General features: G+C 42.0%; 1 protein-coding gene across 5 annotated transcripts in view; it reads left to right on the forward strand.

Moving 5' to 3' along the window:
* The window catches only part of ETNPPL (ethanolamine-phosphate phospho-lyase), a 48,278-nt gene that overhangs the window by 23,019 nt on the left and 10,804 nt on the right, over nt 1–14,455 (forward strand). For 2 of the 5 annotated variants that reach the window (XM_019829121.2, XM_045056019.1), the window contains exons 10-13: nt 723–812; nt 1,246–1,376; nt 3,436–3,503; nt 5,469–8,603. In XM_019829121.2, the coding sequence (XP_019684680.2) occupies nt 723–812; nt 1,246–1,376; nt 3,436–3,503; nt 5,469–5,597 (418 nt within the window). In that variant the 3' untranslated portion in view covers nt 5,598–8,603. Of the gene's footprint in view, nt 1–722; nt 813–1,245; nt 1,377–3,435; nt 3,504–5,468; nt 8,604–9,464; nt 10,297–14,455 lie in introns of those variants that run through there. The other 3 variants (XM_045056020.1, XM_045056021.1, XM_045056018.1) reach the window with 2 other exon arrangements.

The raw sequence follows: 14,455 nt of genomic DNA on the forward strand, positions 1-14,455 counted from the left end.
TTCTTGACTTTTATACTTCAATGAATAAATAAATAAATAAATAAAGCCGGTATAATTTCAGCCTGTAAAAGATGAGAAGAAGGAACTTAAAGTAACTCTAAATAATTTTTCAAAAATTATTGAAAATGACATCCAGGAGGGGCGCCTGGATGGCTCAGTAGGTTAATCATCCAACTGCGGCTCAGATCATGATCTCAAGGTTCACGGGTTCGAGCCCCACATTGGGCTCTCTGCCTTAACATGGAACCCGCTTCTGAGCTCTGTCTGTATCCCCTTCTCCCTTTGCTCCTCCCCCACTCATTCTCTCTCTCTCAAAAATAAACATTAAATAATAAATAAACAAACAAACAAATAAATAAATAAATAAAATGACATCCCGGAAAACTTGATATTTTTCATAGATATATATAAACTTTACATATTTATCATCATTAATGTCCTGAGAAGCTAAGTAGTATGAGAAGGTTGTTTTTAAGACTTCTCTTTTACAATTAAGTAAAGAAAAAAAAAGCTGGATGAGAAAAACAACTTGGTTCAAAAACTAGAAAGACCTGTGACAGTGGGTTGGTATCTTGGATTAGTTAGAATCAGTAACAGTTACCCCTACAGGGAATCATATCCAGCTTCAAATGAAAATGAGGTTTGGGGACAATGTTAATCTTTTGTGACAGTGCAGTGTCTGATAGAGTATCTGTCAAGTTTTCTTTCTTTACCTTCCTCAGGGGCATTGGCCTGTTTATTGGAATTGACTTGGTGAAAGACCAGCAGAAAAGGACCCCTGCCACAGATGAGGCTCAACATGTCATCTACAAGTAAATACACCCCCCACACCTGACTGGTGTCCTGGCTTGAAAGATGCCCCTCCCCCCCCCATTTGAAAGCTTCCTTTACTTCCTCCCACCTCTCCAAATAAGGGAAGTTTGAGACACGTGCATGAGAATATTGAACTGCTCTGTGTTCACATCATTCTTTTTTTCTTTTCTTTTCTTTTTCTCTCTAAAGAGGGAGGGAACCTTTTTGCAAGCGGGGGAGGGGAAGAGAGCGAGGGAGACAGAGAATCCCAAGCAGGTTCTGTGCGATCAGTGTGGAGCCCAATGCGGGGCTGGATCTCTTGACCCCGAGATCATGACCAGAGCTGAAATCAAGAGTCGATGCTTAACTGAGCCACCCAGGCACCCCTACATCATTCTTAAATAATCTTAGTTACCATTTGTGTGCACTCACATATATTTCCGCACTAATTAGGATGAAAGAAAAGCAAGTGCTTCTCAGTGCCGACGGACCTCATAGAAATGTGCTTAAAATAAAACCACCTATGTGCTTCACTGAAGAAGATGCCAAGTTTATGGTGGACCAACTCGATGAGATTCTAACAGGTCTGTTCACAGATGTTTAAGATGCCACCTTGTCCCACACCCAGTCATACATGACTGTGCTTGTTCTTCATGACAGAAGTGAAGGCAGTTGGACATGAACATATGACTTTGTATATAGAACTAGAAAAAGAAAATAATAACTATGTAGACTCTTAGTTAAATCAAAAATTTCTGTTTGCACTCCCGTAACTACAGATCTAGGTTTTTAAGGAACTGACACAACTTTATTTTTATTGGTTCTCACTTTTTTTAAAGTTTATTTTATTTATTTTTGACAGAGAGAGAGAGAGTGGAGGAGGGGCAGAGAGCAAGGGAGAGAGAGAAAATACCAAGCCCCAACTCAGGGCTCGATCCCACAAACTGTGAGATCATGACCTGAGCCGAAATCAAGAGTCAGACACTTAACCGACTGAGCCACCCAGGCGCCCTTATCTGTTTTTGCTTTTCAAATACTGCATGTCTGCATTGTACTATGCACCACAGACGCGGGAGGATATGGTATTTCGGCATTGTACCATGAAAACGCGAGAAACGTTATTAATAAAAATTACAGGTTACAGGTCAACAGTTATTTGCTATATGCTGAACTGTTTGACTTGTCTATTTTACTTATTACATTTAACTTTTGAGGGTTTTTTTTTTTTTGCCATTCAGAATTATCCCTGTCATAGGAATTTAGCTTTTGCTTACCTATATTATATAATTCGGTAGGTTAATTTGTTTTTCTGTTATGAGCATAAACTGAGATTGAAAGTAAACTAGGAATGTATGGGGCGCCTGGGTGGCTCAGTTGGTTAAGCGTCCGACTTCAGTTCAGGTCACAATCTCACGGTCCGTGAGTCCGTGAGTTTGAGCCCCACGTCGGGCTCTGGGCTGATGGCTCAGAGCCTGGAGCCTGCTTCCGATTCTGTGTCTCCCTCTCTCTCTGCCCCTCCCCCGTTCATGCTCTGTCTCTCTCTGTCTCAAAAATAAATAAACGTTAAAAAAAAAAAAAAAGAAAGTAAACTAGGAATGTAAAGACCATGTTGAAACACATAACGTACTGTCCAACGTTAAGATATTTTGGGGTTGCATAGTTATATCTTTAAGATTCAACTTCTCTGCTCCCTTCTCAGACGTTTGGGGTTAGGGTAAGGCTGAGAAGCCAGGAATAACAGAGCATACAACATAGATGATCGATCTTGGAAAAGTTGAGAGTCAGCCCAAGTTATTTGTGATGTAGTCACTGTCTTTGGACCAAGGGCACACTCACACTCACCCCTGGCACACTTTTCTCACACACTGCATTAACGCGGGTCCTTCTGAAGGGCCGGGTGGAAGAGTGTAGGATAGGCAAATCTGTCACCATTGCTTCAAAGTCACTTCAGAGCTGGAGCATTACTGACCGTGGGCCAAAGAATTTCCTTTGAAATTTTTTTTTAACGTTTATTTTTATTTTTGAGACAGAGAGAGACAGAGCATGAACGGGGGAGGGTCAGAGAGAGGGAGACACAGAATCTGAAACAGGCTCCAGGCTCTGAGCTGTCAGCACAGAGCCCGACGTGGGGCTCGAACTCACGGACCGTGAGATCATGACCTGAGCCGAAGTCGGCGGCTTAACCGACTGAGCCACCCAGGCGCCCCGAATTTCCTTTGAATAACGTGAAGGAGGCACACCTAGCAGGTTCAGTGCCACTTGTAAATGATAATGATGGAATGCTGCAATAAAAGTTTAAAAGCAGCAATTCTAATGGTGACATGTTTTAAACACATTACATTTACTTGATTCTTCATGAAGCGTACTTCTATAGATACCACAATTTTTTTTTTAATTTTTTTCAATGTTTATTTATTTTTGAGAGAGAGAGAGAACAAGATGGGGAGGGACAGAGAGAGAGGGAGACAGAATCTGAAGCTGTCAGCATAGAGTCTGATGCAGGGCTCGAACTCAGGGACTGCGAAATCATGACCTGAGCTGAAGTTGGATGCTTAACCGACTGAGCCACCCAGGGGCCCCAAAAATGTTTGTTTTAATATTTTATGTTATCCTGTCTTCTCCACTATATCTCCCTTGATGTAGTTGTGGAAGAAGCCATCGGAGCCAAAAGTGAGAGTGTGACCTCTGAGAATACTCCATGCAGAACAAAGGTAAGAGTCTGCTACTCTGTTTTTAGAGGAAAAGGTTAAAACTTTGGAAAATTAACTGAAAGGAATGCAAATTTAAAAAAAAACTGTACAATAATTTTTAGAATAAAATCCACCTTTGCTAGGGTTGGCTTACTGTTGCAGTTTTGAGTGCACAATTAAATTTCAAGGCAAGCATCCTACCACTTGAAAGGAATAAAACCAAAGAACCATTATTACTGGATCACTCCCATACCCTCCTTCCAAAAAAAACTCCTCCAGCCTGCAAAGAGGGCCTTCAAAATAAAAAGAGAAATGATTAAAAATGTCCTAAGCATCCTCCTGTTGGAGGGTCACCTGACGCTGCCTCGGATTCCCGCACACCATTATTATTTTTTTTTTAATGTTTATTTATTTTTGAGAGAGACAGAGTGTGAGCAGGGGAGGGGCAGAGAGAGAGGGAGACACAGAATCGGAAGCAGGCTCCAGGCTCTGAGCTGTCAGCACAGAGCCCGACGCGGGGCGAGAACTCACAAACCATGAGATCATGACCTGAGCCGAAGTCGGACGCTTAACCGACTGCGCCACCCAGGCGCCCCTATCACAGACTTTTAAAGATATTTTATAATCTCTACAAGTTTATTGCCATCAATCTTGCCTTGTTAATATGTACCCTATAATTGACAACTGTCATGTTCTTTTTTTTTTTTATTTTTAAAAATTAAAAAAAAAATTTTTTTTTCAACGTTTATTTATTTTTGGGACAGAGAGAGACAGAGCATGAATGGGGGAGGGGCAGAGAGAGAGGGAGACACAGAATCGGAAACAGGCTCCAGGCTCTGAGCCATCAGCCCAGAGCCTGACACGGGCCTCGAACTCACGGACCGCAAGATCGTGACCTGGCTGAAGTCGGACGCTTAACCGACTACGCCACCCAGGCGCCCCGCTGCACATCACTCTTTAAAAGCAGCAGAAGCGTTAGCAGGGTGGCTCCAAAATGCCAGGGTTTGGTCCTGAAGTGAACTAAAGTATAAACTTCAAATTCTGGGGCCTGAGAACCATCTGGCACCAAGTGGCCTAGTTTCTGCATTTGATGTGCTTCCAAAGGAGGGCCTTTCCATTCTCTCCCTGAGCCGCCCAGGGTGTGAGAAAGTGCTCCCCAGCTCAGGAAACAGAGAGGCAAAAACTTGAGAGGCTTTGTTGCATAATTTGCTATTTGTTTATGACTTGGACACACAAAGGAACACTCAGTGCCTCGAAGCTGCCTGCACATACGGCACCCTCAGCAAGGTCCTTCTCATGGAAAAACATTAGGCCCTTTGAGAGAAAATGGTTTGCTAACAGGACTGCTTCTGTTTCTTGGTGGAACACAAACCGATTCTAGAAATCAATTCTTACCTGCAGTTTAAGAGTAGCTTGTCAAGACTAGGACAGAATCGTAGCTAAGAACTGAGCAAGCATTGAAAAGGAGCCTACAAAAAAGGGAGTTCTCAATGAGAATCAGATGCTAGAGTTAGCGAACACGTTTCTGAAATTTTGGCTTGGAGTCCCAGATTTTTTTTTAATTTTGTTAATGTTCATTTATTTTTGAGAGGGAAGCAGAGAGAGAGAGAGAGAGAGAGAGAAAATGAGAAGAGCGGGGGAGGGGCAGAGAACGCAGGAGACACAGAATCCGAAGCAGGCTCCAGGCTCTGAGCTAGCAGCACAGAGCCCCATGTGGGGCTTGAACCCACAAACTGTGAGATCATGACCTGAGCTGAGGTCGGACACTTAACCGACCCAGCCACCCAGGCGCCCCTGGAGTCCCAGATTTTATGCTGACCTCACATTTCAAAGGTCCACAGAAGATACTCACCAGGGTTAGAGAGGAACAGCCAGTGTCATAGCGTCCTGTTTGCCTGCTGGCCTGTTGAGTCGGCCCTGCAGAGGCCGGGCGGCTCGGAGGGGGGCGCGCCTGCTGGAGTTTGTGCGCCTGCGCCTGTCTTGCAGATGCCTAACGAAGCACACTCGGAATTGCTCAGTGAAGGCACCTCGGATCCCAGAGAAAATCCCAGCCGAAAGAGAAATGGATTGTGCACAGATAAGCACTCGCTGCTCAGTAAGAGGCTCAAGACATGAGAGATTAACATTTTAAAGCAGGATAAATATCCAGGGTTATAGAGAATGAATGGAAGTGTCTCTTCGGTTAGTACCTGTGTTGTACCCTCTAACAGTAGAATTTGCATTTCATTTAGATGTGTAAATAAAAAGGTAACAGAGTGAAAAGAATAAGCCGAGTGAAAACCAAACCATGTCAAGATTATTAGTTCAGCCTCTAGCCTGTTAATTCCCTACTTGCGATTTCTGAAAGTACTTTATTTATTCTACTAAACTTATGATTCAAACTGAGTATTAAGTTGGCGGTTTTACTTCTCATGTGTTAATGTTTGAAATAAGAGAGCAAAGTACAATAGGTTCCTTAACTTTAGAGACATGGTGCCTTAAAATATGAATGAACCATTCTTTATTGATTTAATTTATATATATTTTGGGGCTATAATCAAAGATGATGTAAACCAAAACATTTTTACTAGAAAAGCGTACCCTTGTTTTGCACAGAACACTAGGGGTAGTAAAAATCAAAGCCATTTGGAAAAAATCACATACAGCAAATGTTAAGAAGCAAATGGATAAATCAGGGGCACTTGGGTGGCTTAGTTGGGTAAGCATCCAACTCTTGGTTTCAGCTCAGGTCTTGATCTCACGGTTTGTGAGTTCAAGGCGTGCATCCGGCTCTGCGTTGACAGCATGGAGCCTGCTTGAGATTTTGTCTCCTTCTCTCTCTGCCTCTCCCTCACTCATGCAAACCCTCTGTCTCAGAAATAAATAAACATTTTTTTTAAAAAAAAGAAGTAAATGGATAAATCAGACTTCTGGCAGAGGATTAGGTAAATCAAGATCTTGTGGAGTCGTGGTGGGGGCCTGGCGGCAGCAAAGAACACAAGAAATATATTCAGAAACACAAAGATGTAGCCGGACCGGCAGCAGTAGTCAAAGCACTGTGCTCAGTGAGGAGACCTCAGCTCTAAGTCAGGTTGTGACGCCTTGTCCACTCATTTACCTGGCAGTTAGGAAATTAACTTCCATCCAATCATCTTCCTTTCTCATCAAGTTTATCAGTACCCAGCACACTCCCACACACACAAGAGAGGGAGCTTTGGGCGCGCGTGCCCACGTACAAACACACACACACACACACACACACACACACACACACACTTCTAACCACACATTGCAAAGGGAAGTGAGGAAATATGGGACCTCCAGATTCTCTTTGCAACATGCTGATATCGTGAGACATTCACTTGGAGGCCAATATACTGAACTTGGAAGAAATTTGAATTTTAGTATTTTAGTATTGACTTCCCATTATCTCTCTATTGCCTTCCTAATACTTATTAAACTTTGTATTTTGGGTTTTGTTGCATAAAAAAGAGAGAATAATTCTGCTGTGGCTGTTTCATGATAACTGAGAGGGATGTTGAGAGGAAAATGTAAAATCTTCCTTTCTGAGTTTGTCATTAATTAAAAAGCTATTTAAAAAAGCAAAGTCTCATTATTAAATACTTTTTTCCTCCTAAAAATATAATTGACCCTGTGGATTCTGGCTGGATAATGCTGAGGTTGGTTCCCAGGAGCTGGCAAAGAGGAGGGGGTATAGAGATATCTGTGGTTGGCTTCTAAGGAGCACATCATCAGATCTTTCACAACACAGGTCAACACCCCTATAAGCACCCTCTCATGGGCATGGTCAATGTTTGTTCTCTTTTCTCATTGCAGAAGGCAAAAGCAACCCATACCCACGTTATATGTTTCCAAGTATAAAATAGAAAATTAAGACTTTATTCTTTGATATACTCCCACTCTTCTTCCTTGCCTATAAATTAGATTTCCATAATAAGGAGGAGAGATCTGGAAATAAATGACATGTTCCTGGATGTAACAGAGACTACCTGTGTGTGAGGTTCCTGGTAATCCCTTTGTTTCCGTGATGTCACAATTGGGTGTCAGTTTGGGTCCTCTGGGTCTCTAGATTGAGTCCCAAGATAGTTGAAAGTACAAGAGATGGCTTGGGGGTAACTCCTGTGAAAGATAAAGAAGCAAAGAAGCAGTAGTCAGGAAAAGCTTTCAGGTCTGACATGGATGAAAAGAGAAGAGTCAGAGGGAAGATTTGAGCAGGAAGAGCCTGGACTGAGATGCAGCTCTGTGAAAAGTCTCTGCCAGTGCACGGCTTGCCCATAAAGAACTGCTGGGCAGAGATGACCGGGCCCTGGTAGCCCTACTGTCTCCCCTCACTGGCTGGGAGCTCCCAGGGAACACATATCCAGCTTGAATGCTGCTGTGGATCTTGAAGATGCTGTAGCTAGCGGCTGTCGGCTGACTGCACTCCTCACCAGAGGCTCCCTCTTGAAGGGAAACGGAGCAGCACACCCATGGCTGCCATAGTCTGCCCCTTGTACCACATGGATCCACTTGCCCACACATCTGGGGAGCAGCTCTTCAGCGATTCCTTAGTGCATCTCTCTTTCTCAGGGGAGACTTAGAAGAGTGAGCTTCGTGGAGCAAACTACAACTCCTGTCACTGCAAGTGGTCTCAGGGCCACAACCGGTACTCATCATCTCCCTTCTCCACTACTGACATTCCACTCACCTTTGGCCATCACTTCTGGACGTCCTAGTAGTGGTGTGTCTCAAACCCTCATTCCTCTGGAAACTATGCCCTTCTCAAGCCGGGGCTGAGGCACTATCCGTTCACAGCTACAATTAGACAAGGAGTACCAAGAGATATCAAAGTGTACCATCTGAGTTTCACAGATGTCCTGCCTCCCCCGCTGTGGAACAGCAGTGCTACCTCCTCCTACAGATAAAGGTCAATTAACTCTGCCAATATGGTGACTCCAACTCCTGCTTTCTAGATGCAAGGCGTCCAAGGTCCTCATGTGTCAGTTGGAGCTTACAGTTTAGTGGAACTCTGACTTTGTCCCTCCCCAAAAGTATACCCCTTTGGGGACCAGAGGCTCCAATGCTACAGATTCCAAAGCTGTAGGGATAGGAAAAACAAAATTCTACACTGAGTCATCGATGGTAAGTGGGGCCATTCCTGGTTTCACCCCTTGGATCTAGGATCCTCCTGGGGACACACAGTGCCTTATGGAGGTCCCTGACTGGGTGCAGATACTGCCATCTGAAGGATAGCACCCCATCCTTACAGAGTATGACCTTTAAGTGGGCTCCTTAGCTGTACCTTTATTCGGGAAGGGCATTCCAATGCTCTACCAGAGTGGCAGCTTCTGGATAATGTAAATGTAATACAACCAGCCTATTTCATGGTCATGGGCCCGCCCTACCCATTTTCATTGTAAAGTGGATTCCCCTTTGGATGATATTTTGTGGGATTCCATGTGTCTCAGGCACTCTATAAGCCCCTATATTGTGGTTATAGCTTAGGCTCTGTAAGTAGGAGACCCAAAGGCAAACCCATACCCTAAATAGATGTCTATTCCTGTGCAAATAAACCACTGGCTCTTCCGAGACTGAAGGGGCCCAATGTAGTCAATTTGTCACCAAGAGGCCAGTTGATCTCAAGGGATAGTGTCATGTCAGGGACTCACTCTTGGTCTCTGCTGCAGGCAGATTAGGTATTCAGAAGGGGCAATAGTTACATCTGTCTTGGCAAGTGGGAGTCCATGCTGTAGGCCAACACATTGCCTCCATCTCTGCCATTATGACCACTCTGCGCATGTACCCACTTTGCCTTTTGTGAAGTAGCTAGCCAAGTCATTTTGTCTGCTTGGTTGTGCAGTACCTCTTCCATGGTGGGTGCTTTTTGGTGGATGTTAACAGGTGATACAAAAACGTTTTAACATGTGATGTGTACTCCATGTATTCATTCCTGTGCCTTTACCCATTACCCCCTTTGTCACAGGCTCTGACACTTTCTTTCAGGCTCCTGACCAGCTGACCAAGCCATTCACCACTGCTCATGAATCCATACACATGATCACCTCACTTCTCCTTTACACACCAAGTGGATGATCTGACGCACAACTCAAAGTTCTACCATTGGAAATTTTTCCCTTGCCACTGTCTTTCAAGGCCACCGTTGTGTGTATCTATAATGTGGCCATCATCCCTTTTACTGAAATGATAGATCCCTGATTCTTGGTAGGGTTCATCTTCCACCTTCTTGAGCAAACATGTCTTACAGAGGTTTCTAATATACTAGCATACTCTAGGATACTATATAGTGTATTCCAGTATATTACCTCTCTTCCTACAAGATCAGAACGATGTCATCTGTAATGAGTCACTGATATTCTTCAGAATGCCCAGATAGTCCAGATCTCTTGAGGCTGCGTTATGACAGAGGGCAGGAGAGTTGACGTTAGCTCTGGAGCGGAAGTGTAAAGAAAGAATAGCATCAGTTCCAAAAGAAGGCAAACTGTTTCTGGTTTTTTTTTTCTGATTGGGTTAAAATAAACATATTCCCCAAATTAATGACCACATATCATGTACTTGAGGCCTTAGTCACCTGCTCTAGCAACACCACCACGTCTAGCACTGCAGCTGCAATTGGGGCTACTGCTTGGTTGAGTCTGCAATAGTGTAAAGTCACTTCCCAGTTATCAACCTGGTTTCTGTAGAAGCCAAGTCGGCTAGTTAAGAGGGGAAATGATAGGAACAGCCACCCCTACATCCTTTAGACTTTTAAGAGCGGCACCAATCTCCACCATCAATACCCAGAATATGATATTGTCTTTGACTTATCATCTTGGTAGGAGAGAGTGAGGGCAGGTGTGTAGAAGGGCAGTCGGAGGCTTCCACCTGGTCTTCTCCACTATGATAGCTCTTACTCCACAGGTCAAGAACCTAGTGTGAAGGTGACTCCAACTGCCAAGTATGTCCAGCTGAATCATACTTTTGGGGACTGGGAGAACAGCCACAGGTGTCCTTTACTAGCGAAGCCTTAAAGAGCAGTGAGTGTTCGGGGCTCCTGGGAGGCTCAGTCAGTTAACATCTGACTTCAGCTCAAGTCATGATGACTTGTGAGTTTGTGAGTTTGAGCCCCACATCAGGCTCTGTGCTGACAGCTCGGAGCCTGGAGCCTGCTTCGGATTCTGTGTCTCCCACTCTCTTTGCCCCTCCTCCACTCATGCTCTGTCTCAAAAACAAATAAACATTAAAAAATTTAAAAATAAAAAGAGCAATGAGTTTTCCTGCCTACATCCTTCTAATAAGACTTGGTACTCACCTAAGTGGGAAGACTTCCTTTGTGGGCTGTATAGGCAAGCAGATACACAGGCTTTATACTGGGCTCTTTGTAAAGAGGAAGGAGATGGGTGTTCCTCAGGGAGAGAAAGAAAAAAGCTCAAATTCCAAGAAAGGACATCAAGCTGAAGTAGAAGTGGGGAAAATTCAAGACCTCCTGATGGCTCTGAAGCAAGGAATCTATGCTTTGATGAGTCTACATTTTGTTAGTTTACTCAGAGATATTTGATATATTTTTAGTGCCATAGCAAATAACATCGTTTTTTAAATTTCATTTTCCACGTATTCCTGGCATTTAGAAATAAAGTTGATTTTTGCATATTGACTTTATTTCAGCAAACTTGCTAAACTTACTTGCAAATTCCAAACGTTTGTCCATTCTTTTGGACTTATACATATATAATATTTCATCTGAGAGTACAGTTTTACTTATTCCTTTGTGATGCCTGTGTATTTTCCATCAATGCTCCAGTCTTTTCTTTATGGAATTCCTTTAATTATGTGTTCTCTTAAAGCCACTTTACATTATCCTTTGGATTTCATTGTTGACTTCCTTCACATCAATAACCACTATATGTTTTGTTATATCATTTTATTGTATTTTACATTTTTTCTATATTTTCCCCAAGTTTTTATTTTGAAAATTTTTCAACCTTCAAGTAAGCTTCATATAGTAATGCAAATTCTATATATCCTTCACCTGGATTCACCAATTGTAATATTTTGTTCCACTTGGTTTTCTGGCTATATACTATTACACACAAACTTTTTGGCTTTGGCTAAGCCATTTGAGCCATATGAGATTTAGTTGCTAATATCAAGTCAACTTACCTTAAATATTTCACCTTGTTTTCCCCCCTAAGCAAGGGAATTCTCCTATAAATCAATTATCATATTAGAGATATTTAACATTAATTTATAACATTATCTAATATTCAACTCCTATCCAAATTTCCTAAACTGTGTCAATACTGTCCTTGATAAGCCTTTTTTTTAAAAAATTCAGAAACCTATCAAGGATCCTGCGAAGCATTTAGTTGTCACTTCTGTTTAGTCTTTTTTAATCTAGAATATTTCCCTATTTTTTTTCTCTCATCACATTGGCATTTTTGAAGATTCCAAGCCAGTTGGATGTATTGTAGAATGTTTTTCAATTTGAACTTGTATAATTTTCCTCATGACTAAATTCACATTAAACATTTTGGCAGAAATATTACATGGGTGATACACTCAGATTTATTTTCAAATGTGAAACTAATCTGAAATTAACTCAATTTCATCATGATGCATTGTTTTATATATAGACTATATGTAGAATTCTATATACATGCATTATATATTTTATATTATATTTACATTCATACATAGAATTTGAGAGAGAGATATCTCAAATATATATGTGTGCAAAAGTCCTAAACTAAATTCTGGCAAACCAAATATTTATTAAAATCCAATAATGCAATATTGACTGGAATTTTTATCTTCTTCCTGTTCAATACAGAGACTTCAGAATATTTTTTTTCATTTATCTCTCTGAATGTTACTGTTTTGTGTTATAAGTCTATAATTTTAGGCATATATATGTGTATATACATATGAATGATGTTTTATATATGTATTTTTAGTTGTTCTTCATTTCTTTCTTCCCCCTTCAATTATTTTCCTTTTTTCTTATAGAACAGTCTTTTAGTATTTCCTTCGGAGTGGATCTTTGGTGCAGCTCTTTTGTTTGATCAATGGATAAACTGTAGGCCATAAATGACGTAAATGAAGTACCCCCCATCCTTAGAGGCAAAGCCGAGACTGGCAGCCATGTAACTCTCACTCCTGGGCTAGTGCTTTTCTCTTCACATCATTTTGTTTGTCTATTTTTAAACGTGTCTTTATTTATTTTGAGAGAGAGAGATAGAGAACAAGTGGGGGAGTGGCAGAGAGAGGGAGACAGAGAATCCAAAGCAGGCTCCATGCTGTTCAGCTCAGACCCCAATGTGGGGCTCAAACTCACAAACTGTGAGATCATGACCTGAGCCAAAATCTACAGTCAGACACTCAACCGATGAACCACCCAGGGGCCCCTCTTCCACATCATTTATTTTATTTTATTTTTTATTATTTTTTTAATATATGAAATTTATTGTCAAATTGGTTTCCATTCAACACCCAGTGCTCATCCCAACAGGTGCCCTCCTCAATACCCATCAGCCACCCTCCCCGCCCTCCCACCCCCCATCAACCCTCAGTTTGTTCTCAGTTTTTAACAGTCTCTTATGCTTTGGCAGTCTTCCACTCTAACCTCTTTTTTTTTCCTTCCCCTCCCCCATGGGTTTCTGTTAAGTTTCTCAGGATCCACATAAGAGTGAAACCATATGGTATCTGTCTTTCTCTGTATGGCTTATTTCACTTAGCATAACACTCTCCAGTTCCATCCACGTTGCTACAAAGGGCCATATTCATTCTTTCTCATTGCCATGTAGTACTCCATTGTGTATATAAACCACAATTTCTTTATCCATTCATCAGTTGATGGACATTTAGGCTCTTTCCATAATTTGGCTATTGTTGAGAGTGCTGCTATGAACATTGGGGTACAAGTGCCCCTATGCATCAGTACTCCTGTATCCCTTGGGTAAATTCCTAGCAGTGCTACTGCTGGGTCATAGGGTAGGTCTATTTTTAATTTTTTGAGGAACCTCCACACTGTTTTCCAGAGCGGCTGCACCAGTTTGCATTCCCACCAACAGTGCAAGAGGATTCCTGTTTCTCCACATCCTCACCAGCATCTATAGTCTCCTGATTTGTTCATTTTGGCCACTCTGACTGGCGTGAGGTGATATCTGAGTGTGGTTTTGATTTGTATTTCCCTGATGAGGAATGATGAGCATCTTTTCCTGTGCCTGTTGGCCATCCGGATGTCTTCTTTAGAGAAGTGTCTATTCATGTTTTCTGCCCATTTCTTCACTGGGTTATTTGTTTTTTGGGTGTGGAATTTGGTGAGCTCTTTATAGGTTTTGGATACTAGCCCTTTATCTGATATGTCCTTTGCAAATATCTTTTCCCATTCCGTTGGTTGCCTTTTAGTTTTGTTGATTGTTTCCTTTGCTGTGCAGAAGCTTTTTATCTTCATGAGGTCCCAATAGTTCATTTTTGCTTTTAATTCCCTTGCCTTTGGGGATGTGTCAAGTAAGAAATTGCTACAGCTGAGGTCAGAGAAGTCTTTTCCTGTTTCCTCCTCTAGGGTTTTTATGGTTTCCTGTCTCACATTCAGGTCCTTTATCCATTTTGAGTTTATTTTTGTGAATGGTGTGAGAAAGTGGTCTAGTTTCAACCTTCTGCATGTTGCTGTCCAGTTCTCCCAGCACCATTTGTTAAAGAGACTGTCTTTTTTCCATTGGATATTAGTTGGCCATACGTTTGTTGGTCTAGTTCTGGGGTTTCTAATCTATTCCATTGGTCTATGTGTCTGTTTTTGTGCCAATACCATGCTGTCTTGATGATTACAGCTTTGTAGTAGAGGCTAAAGTCTGGGATTGTGATGCCTCCTGCTGTGGTCGTCTTCTTCAAAATTACTTTGGCTATTCGGGGCCTTTTGTGGTTCCATATGAATTTTAGGATTGCTTGTTCTAGCTTCGAGAAGAATGCTGGTGCAATTTTGATTGGGATTGCATTGA

This window comes from Felis catus, chromosome B1 (assembly GCF_018350175.1).
Source record: "Felis catus isolate Fca126 chromosome B1, F.catus_Fca126_mat1.0, whole genome shotgun sequence".
In the NCBI taxonomy this organism is placed as follows: domain Eukaryota; kingdom Metazoa; phylum Chordata; class Mammalia; order Carnivora; family Felidae; genus Felis; species Felis catus.